This window comes from Balaenoptera musculus, chromosome 2, assembly GCF_009873245.2.
Source record: "Balaenoptera musculus isolate JJ_BM4_2016_0621 chromosome 2, mBalMus1.pri.v3, whole genome shotgun sequence".
NCBI classification, from domain to species: Eukaryota; Metazoa; Chordata; class Mammalia; order Artiodactyla; family Balaenopteridae; genus Balaenoptera; species Balaenoptera musculus.
In genome coordinates, this window is record NC_045786.1 from 112,253,680 (window position 1) to 112,266,922 (window position 13,243).

At 36.5% G+C, this 13,243-nt stretch overlaps 1 protein-coding gene across 2 annotated transcripts in view; it reads right to left on the reverse strand.

The window, feature by feature from the left end:
- BAZ1A (bromodomain adjacent to zinc finger domain 1A) overlaps window positions 1-13,243 on the reverse strand; it is a 92,253-nt gene that overhangs the window by 52,968 nt on the left and 26,042 nt on the right. For both annotated transcript variants that reach the window (XM_036842338.1, XM_036842337.1), the window contains exons 4-5: window positions 4,738-4,881; window positions 2,048-2,149 (exon numbers count right to left, since the gene is read on the reverse strand). In XM_036842338.1, the coding sequence (XP_036698233.1) occupies window positions 2,048-2,149; window positions 4,738-4,881 (246 nt within the window). The remainder of the gene's footprint in view (window positions 1-2,047; window positions 2,150-4,737; window positions 4,882-13,243) is intronic.

Here is a 13,243-nt window from a genome sequence, read left to right on the forward strand (position 1 = left end):
TCTATGCCTACTTTCTGGAGGGTTTTTATCATAAATGGGTGTTGAATTTTGTTGAAAGCTTTCTCTGCATCTATTGAGATGATCATATGGTTTTTCTCCTTCGATTTGTTAATATGGTGTATCACATTGATTGATTTGCATATACTGAAGAATCCTTGCATTCCTGGGATAAACCCCACTTGATCATGGTGTATGATCCTTTTAATGTTCTGTTGCATTCTGTTTGCTAGTATTCTGTTGAGGAGTTTTGCATCTATGGAACAGTATTATCTTTTGGTGTTAACAAAGGGCTGCAAGTCATTTAAGTCTTCTATTATCAAGTATAACTTTCCACCTTATAATTCTTTGCCTCACCAATTAAGAAGAAAATGAGTTAATACAACTGAAACCAAGATCTAGCAGAATTATATTTACAGTATAAGTCAAAAAGTAAATAGAAAAGTGAAAAATATTAAATAGGGAATTACATTACATAAAAAACATATCTTGAACTAAAACCAAAAAAAAAAAAAAAAGGAAAAAACTCAACAGTGAATAAGGAAAACATTGGTTGTCTCATCTATGCTATTCATTAGCCCATAAACTGAATAAATTCAAAAGTTTGAATAATTCATGAGCATTATCTTGGAAATGCTATTTTTCAATATACAATAAAGTGGAGAATGCTCCAGAGATCTTACATTAATGATAGGCCCCCAAAAACAAACAAAAAACTGCACAGACCCATACAGTTTATAGAAAGTAATATACCTGACTCAGGATCCACTCAATATTTATAATATTGTTATCACTTTTCTTTGGACTCATGAGTATATGGGCGGGGGGGGTGGGCAACAGGGATGAGAGAATAAATAAAATTATTTTACATAAAACAAAATGCAAGACTGATTCCTAGGTGGCAAGTTGATAGTTGGCTGACGATGTCAACTACTTACTTGCAGGTGACTAAGAGACTAACCTCAACAGGCAACAACAGGGATTTTCCTAAAATATATCAATGTAACCTAGAGCCAGTTCTTTTAAATATTAACCATTCAGTACTTCTCTTTCTCTTTTTATTTTTTTATTTTTTAAATTTTATTGAAGTATAGTTGATTTACAATGTTGTGTTAATTTCTGCTGTACAGCAAAGTGATTTGGTTATACATATATATACATTCTTTTTCATATTCTTTTCCATTATGGTTTATCACAGGATATTGAATATATTTCCCCGTGCTATACAGTAGAACCTTGTTGTTTACCCATTCTATACATAACAGATGTATAGAATGCAAAGCATCTACTTATCCCAAACTCCCAATCCATCCCTCCCCCATCCCCCTCCCCCTTGGCAACCACAAGTCTGTTCTCTATGTCTGAGTCTGTTTTTGTTTTGTAGACAAGTTCATTTGTGTCATATTTTAGATTCCACATATAAGAGATATCACATGATGTTTGTCTTTCTCTGTCTGACAATTCACTTAGTATGATAATCTCTAGGTCCATCCATGTTGCTGCAAATGGCATTATTTCATTCTTTTTTATGGCTGAGTAGTATTCCATTGTATATATATATACCACATCTGCTTTATCCATTCATCTGTCAAAGGACATTTAGGTTGTTTCATGACTACCTCTATCTTTTGATTAGGTCACAAACAGGAATTTTTAAACATACTCATTTTTTATTAGTTAACTTCCTCAGAAATGGGCAGAGACTGATCAGATGTTTGTGTCTAATGAACATAATATTACAAATGTGATGTATTTCTAAGCACCAGGTTTCTCAGCTTTGAAAACTGAGTTCTCTCATGAGAAGTGCTTCATAAATAGAATCCTTCTTAATTTTTTAGATGTGAAGACTATTTGGAGTTAGTTACTAAACTAGACAAAGGGCTCATGGTTCATTAGGAATCACATTATCAGTCTATGAGCATATAAATATACATGTATTTTAAAAAGGGAAGCAATCACTTGCTACTACCCATTTGTTCTACAGCAAATCTCCTTAACTGAACATAATTATTCTACTTTAAACCACCATACAGAAGATATGGAATTTTACCTGATTTGTGTTGCTTTAACAATAGCACACTCATACAATTCTTTTTTAGTGGGTTGCACCTTGTACTTGAATAATAAGGGATCGATCGTATCTTTCTTCTTCCTAAAAAGAGCAAAGACACAAAATAAATTAATAATTTGTTTGGGGGACTTCCCTGGTGGTGCAGTGGTTAAGAATCCGCCTGCCAATGCAGGGGACATGGGTTCGATCCCTAGTCCAGGAAGATCCCACATGCCGCAGAGCAACTAAGCCCGTGTGCCGCAACTACTGAGCCTGCGCCCTGGAGCCCATGCACTGCAACTACAGAGCCCACGCGCTACAATTACTGAAGCCCACGTGCCTAGAGCCCATGCTCTGCAACAAGAGAAGCCACCGTAATGAGAAGCCCACGCACCGCAACGAAGAGTAGCTCCGCAACTAGAGAAAGCCCGCACGCAGCAACAGAGACCCAACGCAGCCAAAAATAAATTAAAAATTTAAAACAAAAATTTGTTTGGAAACATGATATTTTACATGAAATGTAGTTTCTAAGGACATACTATAACAGAATCTAATGCATTTTAATTTTAATTATGATTTTATAAGTTACTGATATGCCTCACTATTTTATTAGCCAAAATAGTACAAAGCACTATTTTATGTTTGGTAGCTACTTTAATTACTCATTCAATAAATTTTCCTTGCGTGAAGAAATTAACTCCAGATGAATAAGCAGACTATCCAGTTTAGGTTAGATAAATTTATAAACAAACAAATAGCTCTTGGATTTACTTTTAAACCTTTTTTAGCTATGTAATCCAAGAGCAAAAGTGGAGATAATGTAGTTTACCCTGTTTCAAGAACTAGCAAAGAGGCTACACATTTAATTTCCACCCCTACCAATTTCTCATTTTTTCTTCTCTTTTGAGGGTATATTCATTCATTCATCCATCCATTCACTAAATAGTTAAGAGCCTACAATGTGCCAAATACTAAAGAATAAGGATTCACTGGTGAACAAAATAGAAATACAGTGGGGAGACAAACAAAACAGACAACAGGGTAGGTGGTAAGTGCTATGAAGAGAATAGAGTGCAGAGTGAAAGGTCTCTATTTCATATAGGGTGATGATCCCTGATAAATTGACCAGGTAGGCCTTCCAAGAAGTTGACGTTTAAGCAGAGATCTGAAAAAAATGTGGGAGCAACCCATGAAAAAACTCTTGGGGAAATGAGTTTTTAAAGGAAGAAAGAAAAGAGTGTGTAAAGGACCTGAGGGGGAAGCATGCATGGTTTGCACAAGAAGCAGAATAAACAGGGAGAAAAAGAGGAAGGTTCAGTCAGAGAGGCAGCAGCAGGGCCAGACTACGGGTTACCATTAAGGGCTTTCAATTTTACTCTGAGTAAAGACAGCAGAGGAGGGACTTCCCTGGTGGCGCAGTGGTTGGGAATCCACCTGCCAATGCAGGGGACATGGGTTTGATCCCTAGTCCGGAAAGATCCCACATGCCTCAGAGCAACTAAGCCCATGTGCCACAACTACAGAGCCCGCGCGCCACAACTACTGAGCTCAAGCAGTCCAACTCAAGTAGTGCAACTACTGAGCTCAAGTAGTCCAGCTCAAGTAGTGCAACTACTGAGGCTCGCGCGCCTAGAGCCCATGCTCTGCAACTACAGAGGCCACCACGATGAGGAGTCCGCACACCATAACAAAGAGCGGTCCCCGCTCGCTGCAACTAGAGAAAGCCCTCATGCAGCAGTGAAGACCCAACACAACCAAAAATAAATAAATTAATTTAAAAAAAAAAGAAAAAAGACATCACAGGATTCTGAATAACGGGGTGATAATGATTTAACTTACACTTCAGAAGGATCATTCTGGCTGGGATGAGGGGAACAGAGTGCAAACAGGGATACCAGTTAGAAAGCTAATGCAATAAAACTAAGTGAGAAAAATGTTGGCAGTACAGACTAAGAGGGTAGTGGTGGCAGTAGAGGAAAGTGGTTAGATTCTGGAAAAGCTGCCTCTGTGAATGCAATCGTATATGTAAAGGGGATATAAGTGGGGGTTACAGAGAAGAAAATGACATAAAGGATGATAAAGAGAAGCATTGGGCAATTGGGTAATGAAAGTAAGATACAGTCCAAGTGATATAAATACAGTACACACACTGCAGACAGTGCCAATCTATATGGATTTATATGATTTTTCTCCAAGAGCACTCAGCTGACCAAAGCTGTCAATTGACTAAATCTCAGAAACTTACAGTTTCTTTACTATATGCACCATAAAGTGAATAATGAAGGACAGAATGAATTTTCCCAGGTAAACAAAAGTGGAATGTATAACTGAATGAAGTGAGCTTCAATTGTTCTTGAGCAGCTGACTAGAATTAACTAGGTAAGTTTCAGTTTTTGCAAATTCTAAGGTGTTGTTGAACCATATTGTTTAGAGGCATAGTGTACCAGTGTATGACTAGAAAGGAAGAGAAAAAATTATTTCAATGGGATATCAGTACCCAATCTGACATACATACATACTTACTTAAATAAATAAATACATACATACATACATACTTATTTATTTAGGCTGTGCCACATGGTTTGTGGGATCTCAGTTCCCCGACCAGGGATGGAACCCGGGCCTTTGGCAGTGAAAGCGTGGACAGCCAGGGAATTCATACATTTTAAAAATTATTAAAAATCACCTACCCATTTTGAAAAGAACTGTTTTGTGTTTCTGAATCATCACTATCACTGATGATAATAGTTTCTCCATCTATATTGCTGACATGTCCATTAGCAAAACCATTTTGGTGTGATGGAGGGAGGACTTCCAAAATCCTACACTGTAACCTGAAAGAAAATGATACATTTAAAAATGCAAATCATTTGATATTTTATAATCAAACATTTCAGAGCAATCTATTTTGAACAAATGAAAAGCAATTTTGTAGAAACTATGGCTGATTACTATAACCAATTTAATAAAAGAGAAAATCTGTAACATCCAATTTAAGTAAAGGTTAGCTACGATTTAACACAATACAAGACTATTTTAAAAATCAATTTATCACGATTCTTAGCAATTATATTCATCACTAAAGTTACTGTTTAGAAATCAAATACTGGCATAATATCTCATTATACAGATTAGGCCTTACAAGAGTTTTTCAAAGCATTCAATATTTTAAATTCTCAAATTCTCCTGATCGTAACCTTTTTTATTCTCTTTGTAACTTATATTGTGATTTCTGATCTCTGGAAAGCTTCCTATTCACTAACTCTACCCTATTTTGGCTTCCCTTACCTCTGCCTGTTGTGTCTGGATTTTTATAGGCTGCAATTTCAGACTCACTCACCACAACTGAAATATTTCCCAATCTCATTTTTACTGTGCCGATTTTCAATTGATAAATAATTTAAATTTGCTATAGCCATACAATGGAACATTATTCAGCAAAAAACAGGAATGAAATACTGATGCACTCTATAGTATGGATGAACCTTTAAAACATTATGGTAAATTAAAGAAACCAGATGGAAAAGGCCATATAATATATGACTCCAGGGACTTCCCTGGTGGCGCAGTGGTTAAGAATCCGCCTGCCAATGCAGGGGACATGGGTTCGATCCCTGGTCCAGGAAGATCCCACATACCGTGGAGCAACTAAGCCCCTGTGCCACAACTACCGAGCCTGAGCTCTAGAGCCCACGAGCCACAACTACTGAGCCTGTATGCTGCAACTACTGAAGCTCACGCGCCCAGAGCCCGTGCTCCACAACAAGAGAAGCCACAGCAATAAGAAGCCCATGCACTGCAATGAAGAGTAGCCCCCCGCTCGCCGCAACTAGAGAAAGTCGGAACGCAGCAACGAAGACCCAACGCAGCCAAAAATCGATCAATAAATAAATTTTTAAAAATTAAAAAAAAAAAGATTCCATTTATATGAAATATCCAGAATAGGGAAATCCATAGAGACAGAAAGTAGACGAGTGGTTACAAGTAGTTTGCCCTTTTGCCTACATGTTTTCAAAATAAATTTTTGCATTTACAGCCAAAACAGAATCATACAATTCCAGAAAGACAAACAGTATACTTAGAGCTGATTCATTTTGGGAAGCTGGTGAATTTTTACAAGGTAATTGAACTTATTTTCATTAGTGTACATTTTAGCGTATGCTTGCTTACATTCTCCTTTAGGAGAACATCTTTAGTATCCCCAACAAAGTCTAATATTGCTATTAGGCACAGAGAAAATCAGGACCATGGATTTCCTGCTAGGAACTTTGCACTATACACAAATAGAAGAAACCAACTGGTTCCACAGCACCCTGAGGTTTAAGAATCAACAAAATGTAGACTATGTGGGTGAATCTAAAACTCTCAAAGCATCTTATCCTCCCCCCTCAACTCACTTCCTCTCACTCTGAGACTTATAAACATTCAATTAAAAGTATCATATGTGGGGACTTCCCTGGTGACGCAGTGGTTAAGAATCTGCCTGCCAATTCAGGGGACACGGGTTCGAGCCCTGGTCCAGGAAGATCCCACATGCCGCGGAGCAACAAAGCCCGTGTGCCACAACTGCTGAGCCTGTGCTCTAGAGCCCATGCTCTGCAACAAAGAGAAGCCACCGCAATGAGAAGCCCGCGCACCGCAACAAAGAGAAGCCCCCACTCACCGCAACTAGAGAAAGCCCACGTGCAGCAACGAAGACCCAATGCAGCCAAAAATAAATAAATAAATTAATTAATTTTTAAAAAAAGTATCATATATGACTCCTTAATAATTTGCTCCTAAAAAAAGAATTGAGAAAAGAGAGAAAAGACTCAAATTACTAAAACCAGAAGTAAAGTTGGAAAAGATTATAAGAGAATACCATGGACAACTATATGCTGACAAACTGGATAACCTAGATGAAATGGACAAATTCTTAGAAACACACAAATTGACTCAAGAAGAAATAGAAAATCTAAATGGATCTGTAACTATTAAGAGGGTTGAATCAGTAATCAAAAATATCCCAACAAAGAAAAGCCCAGGACCAGACGGCTTCATTGGTGAGTTCTACCAAACTTCTAAAGAATTAATACCAATTTTTCTTAAAATCTGTCAAAAGATTGAAAAGGAGAGAACAGTTCTTAACTCATAAGGCCAGCATTACCCTGATACACAAACCAGACAAAGATATGGCAACACATATAAAGAACTCTTAAAACTCAAAAAAAAGAGAAAAAAATCCAGTTCAAAAATGGGCAAAGGACCTAAATAGACACTTCTCCAAAAAGGATACAAATGGCAATAAGCACATGAAAAAAAATGCTCAGCATCATTAGTCATAAAGGGAATGCAAAATCAAAACTGCAATGAAATACCATTTCATACCCACTAAGATGGCTATTATTAAAAAATATGGAAAATAAAGAGTGTTGGGGAGAATATAGATATTGGAACCCTCATGCATTACTGGTGGGGATGTAAAATGGTGCAGCTGCTGTGGAAAACAATATGGCAGTTCCTAAAAAAAATTAAACACACAATTATCATATGACTCAGCAGTTCCCCTTCTATGTATATACCCAAAAGAACTGAAAATAGGAACTCAACAGACACTTGTACACCAATGTTCATAATGACATTATTCACAATAGCCAGAACGCAGAAACAACTCAAGTATCTATCAACAAATGAATAGACTAAAAAATGTGGTATATACACATACAATGGAATAGTATTCAACCATAAAAAGGGATGAAATTCTGATACATGCTACAATACAGATGAACCTTGAAAACATTATACTCAGTGAAATAAGCCAAACACACAAAAAAACAAATATTGTATGAATCCACTTACATGAGGTATCTAGAATAGGCAAATTCATGGAGACGTAAAGTAGAATAAAGGTTACCAGGGGCAGGAAGGAGGGAGAAATGGGGAGTTATTGCTTAATGGGTACAGAGTTTCTGTTTGGGATGATGAAAAAGTTCTTGAAATAGTAGTGATGGTTACACAACACTGTGAATGTACTTACTGCCACTTAATTATACACTTAAAAATGACTACAATGGTAAAGTTCATGTTTATGTACCACAATTAAAAAAAAATTTTTTTTTGTCCTAAGAGTAAAGCTGAAGAAGGCCCAATTACCAAGCCTACATTGGTAGCAAATGGAAATGGTGTCAAAAGAACTGCAGGCTAACTTTTGCCACTGGCTGATAGAAATAAACCAGTGTTTCTAAAGAGGAACAACTATAGGAAATTATATCAGGCAATTATGTAGTCTAATGGTTAAAAGGTTCTGTAATTTAGTGACATGAACTGCACGAAAATAAGGAAGGAATCAAATGGACCCACTTTTGAAGGGCCTAGGTATGACATCCAGGGATCATATGGCTCAGGGTTCCAGGAAGTGATAAAGGAAGCTTTTCAGTGAACCTGTGACAAGGTTCTTCAAGTTAGAAAAAGAGATAGTTTTCACTTGGCAGAGTCCAGGTGAGTGCCCCTAAGTGGCAGTAGTGGTTGTCATCAGAGAAAAAGTAAACGGGTCTACGCTGGGCACAGGAATGGTTGGTGTGGTGCCTAAAATGGTCTGACAATCCATTGAAGGGAATAGTCTATGATCCCAGTAGGGCCCACAGAGCTACAATAATTTAAGAACTAATTCATTTAAAACTAACAGAAAATTAACAGAAATACAATTCTCTGATAGAGGAATAAGGGAGAAGGAAACCAGTACAGCTTAGAGACATTGTCTATAATGTAGTAAATGTTTTATATATAAATTATCCTAGTTATTTTCAATGCTACTATTAACTTTGTACCACACCCAAACCACAGGTCAATTCTTGCTAATCTAATCAAGGCTAGGCCTCTCACTGGTGCTTAGCTAAACTTCAGTTAACCGCAAGATGTCAGGTCAACACGTTCTAACAGATTTCCAAAGAGACTTAGTCTATGTCTTTCAAATCCACTTGCTGCAATTTCTTGGTTCTAGGGAGTCCAAAGAAGATTGGGGTGTAAAAAAGGTTAAAGAATCACGAATTAAAACCCAGCTAGTGGGTCTTGGAGAGTACAGAAACTCTAAATTAATGTTATGCTCCATTCTTTGAGGACAGAGTGGAGGCTGACAATCAAAGAAAGGTCCTTATTATTATTAGCGTTCCTGTGTGCCAGATAAGTATATCACTTTCACATATTTCTCTCGTCGTATCAACTCTGCAAGGTACACGGTTTTCAGTAGGTGAAATTCAGGGTCAGAGAAGTTAAAGCATTTGTTTATGGTCACACAACCAGTAACGCTACAGCCAAAACTTTAACTATTTGACTCTGAAGCCCATATGTTTTCTAATCTTCCACTCTACTACTGGAGTTGAGGGGTAACACAACACTATATTGACCCAAGGGTATTTCAGAGCTTTAAGTCCAGGTAGTCAAGAGGCACTTTTGGAGCCTCTCCGAAACACATTTCAAACTTAAACATAGTTCAGAGTGAAAGCAAGTCTGTGGAGCAGCAGCAAGCACAGAATGAGGCTAGAGCGGAAGTTCGCCATAAACTTCTAACAGTGACCAGCTAAACATGGAAAGAGCCTTCTATGAGAATATTCTGGAATGGTATATATATATCTCCCCCCAAAAGTTGTTTTTGTTTTAATAGTCATTTAACAATAGTTATATTTCAATTTATATCTCAAAATACAAATTCATTAAAACAAAAGCAAATTCTAGAATTGAAACATATGCAGAATATTTACAAGGTATTTGGGTAGAAGATAAATAATTAACAGCAAAAGGAAAGAAGAATAGAAACCTGGGGAGACCTACTTGACATAAAAGGGCTGCCCCTCTCTGTTTGGGTCTCTAAAAATAGAATATGCTGAATCTATGGCATGCTTCACACCTGCTCACCTGTGCTGCCTCATTAACCTTTTATTTTCTTGTAATACAGGTGCCAAGAACATTTATTTTTAAAATGCTATGCTTGAATAATTACTTCAACTTTATAGGTAGAAACAGAGTAAACCTGCTTAATTTGAAGTTTAGAGTTAAAAAAAATTCAAGTTAAGGAGGTTAAGTGATACCTCATTTTAAGTGGAGGAAACCAGACCGCTCAACAAGTCTGCCTACTTCAAACAAAAAGACTGTGAATTATGTTGATTACTTGTCAGTGGGGAAGAAGCAGTCAGAAAACGTCGCTTTGTTTGTAACCTCTCACTTTTTAGACAAACTGATCAGAGCAGCTCAAAGAATGTTTCATTTTGAACTGTTCTGAGACTCTTTATGGACCAGAGAACCACATCTTATTATTTCTCCAGTTGGCATTTGACCTATTATAAGCCTAAATATCATAAGACAACTAGAATCATTAGATTCTTGCTAAAAACTAAATCTGTTATTAAAAGGTATACATAATACAAATAAAAATCTTTGGAAAGAAAATTCTAGATATAAGATATATGAGTTAAATCCTACATATCTCTAAAGCTTCAAACTTCTGGATATTATCAGTATACTGTTTAAACTCTTTAGTATTCAAAATTATCATCTTAAAGCTACATGAGTTAGTTTGGTTAAGGTATCAACCAAATTAATGAAAGCCTCACCAAAATACTTTAAAATTCCAATTAGTGTATTCAAATTAATAGACATTCAAAGTGTTTGTGGGCTCAGCTTTATGTTGATCTGACATACTGATGCCAACAGAGATGATAACCTCGTGAGGAGGCAAGACAAACACACGCAGATCAGAGAAAACAAAACATTAAATATAATGAAAAGCCACCACAGACTTAGCAGCAAGTGACTTCTGTTTCAAAATGATAATAGTATTTCAGAACACTTAACTTGCCTCAATGTGAAGGATGGATAGGAAAGGAAGAGAAGCAGGCTTCTTGCCTTTCCTCTATCTTGCTGCCATCCTGAACAAGGAAAACAATGGTCACAACCTTGGGATGACAGAGCAGAAAACAGGAAAAAGCCTGGGTTCCTGACAACTTTGTAGACCTGCCCTAACACTACAACTTAAGTACTTAGTTCTACATGAGAGAAATTTCTATTTTGTTAATGTCCCTAAAATTTTTCCTATTATAGGCACCCAAGTCAAATTCCAGCTGAGGAAAAGCAATATAAGCAATCTATTAGGTATACTAGGTATTTTTATTAAACAGTAGTCAGTTTATAACCTGACCTATGTTAAATTTATTTTGAGTCAGAGTACTGCATTCTTCAACTCAGCCAAAAATGCTGAATAAGATTTTCAAACTTGAAAGTTACCAAGTCACTGGCAATACAGATTTTTCAAGTCATATTTGTTTCAGAAAACAAAGTCTGAAGTAGAAAAATAAATTTAACAATCTATGATTTGTGGGTGTGGCATAAAAGAGCAATATGAGGGATCCCCGCAGTGACAGAAATATTCTGTACCATGACTATATTAATGTCAATATCCTGGTTGTGATACTGTACCACTGGGGGAAATTCTGTATTATTTTACAACTCTATGCGATTCTAGTTATCTCAAAATAGAAAGTTTAGTTTAAAAATGCTAATGATAAACATTAGGAAAATATTAACTCCAATTAAAAGCATACATTTCACATCACGGGGGGGGGAAAAATCAATAAAAAGACGAAAGTAATGTATATGTATCACTAAAAAGCTACAGTAAATAATGACACTGTAGTTTTGGCAGGATAGCCATACAGCTCAATAGAAGGGAGTCCAGAAATAGACCCAAAATTCCATTTATATTCATATTCTGGAAGGGTCAAAATTATAAGGACAGTAAACAGATCAGTGGTTGCTAGAGTCTAGAAGGTGAGGGCAAGGGGTGACTACAAAGAGACACAAAGGTCACTGGAGGGAGTATGGGTTCGATCCCTGGTTGGAGAACTAAGACCCTGCAAGCCATAGTAAAAATGTGTGATGGGTTACACGACTATGCATCAAAAGTCAGAGTCAGAGCTATACAATAAAAAGGATAAATTATATCATAAGAAAGTAATGTACTTTAATTAAGCTTTATTAATTTAGATTACTTAGGATAAAGACCTATCTGAATGTAAGTTATTTAATTTAAATTATCCCTTAACTTAAAAGTAAAACATTTATTCCTTTTCTTAAAACAATATATACGAAAATGGCTAACTGAAGTAGGTCTACTTGTTAGAACTTATTGAAGTATAGATGGGTCCTGCTATACTTATCAGAAGACTAGCCAGAGAGTTCTTTGTAATGCAAAAACTCCATAAAGGGAGTCCTTTTCTATAATTTGTTTCCATTTCAACTATAAACATAATGACAATTCATATTAAAATCCCTATTTTTCATGGAAGAAGTTCAATATATTGGTGTTCTCTCTTACAACGTGAGATAACCAAATCAAATAAAGTCAGATGATTTCTGTACATCAAAATACAGTGCATAGGGCTTCCCTGGTGGTGCAGCGGTTAAGAATCCGCCTGCCAATGCAGGGGACACGGGTTCGAGCCCTGGTCCAGGAAGATCCCACATGCCGCGGAGCAACTAAGCCCGTGCGCCACAATTACTGAGCTTGTGCTCTAGAGCCCGCGAGCCACAACTACTGAAGCCCGCGCGCCTAGAGCCCGTGCTCCGCAACAAGAGAAGCCACCGCAGCTAGAGAAAGCCCGCGCACAGCAACGAAGACCCAACACGGCCAAAAGTAAATAAATTAAATAAATAAATTTATTAAAAAAAATACAGTGCACAAAAAATAACTACAAGAATTTGCAAAGAAATTATTATATAACTAACAAATTAAGATGACAAAATTATACTTATTACTTCCTGCATTCTCGAATTTTTTGAGCTGGAAGCTCAAACAAAATAACCCGAATATTATCTATTATCCTTATGGTCAATAAGCATTCTTAATATGACAACAATGAAATCAACATGCTGACTGACTGACTGACTAGAAGTAGATAAAGAAAGATACACAAACATCTTTATAAAGATAAACGGTAAACATCAGCCCATTCTAATGGCCAATCACAGCAAATTATTAATGGAGCACTAAATTAATTTAGCATTACAGTACCTTTTATTCATTCTATTTCAATGTTAGTGATATATTCACTAGCCAAGTAAGACTTACCTATGCCCTTTTTTGCCAGTTTTATTGAGAAATAATTGACATATATCACTGTATAAGCTTAAGGCATACAGCATGATGGTTTGATTTATACATATTGT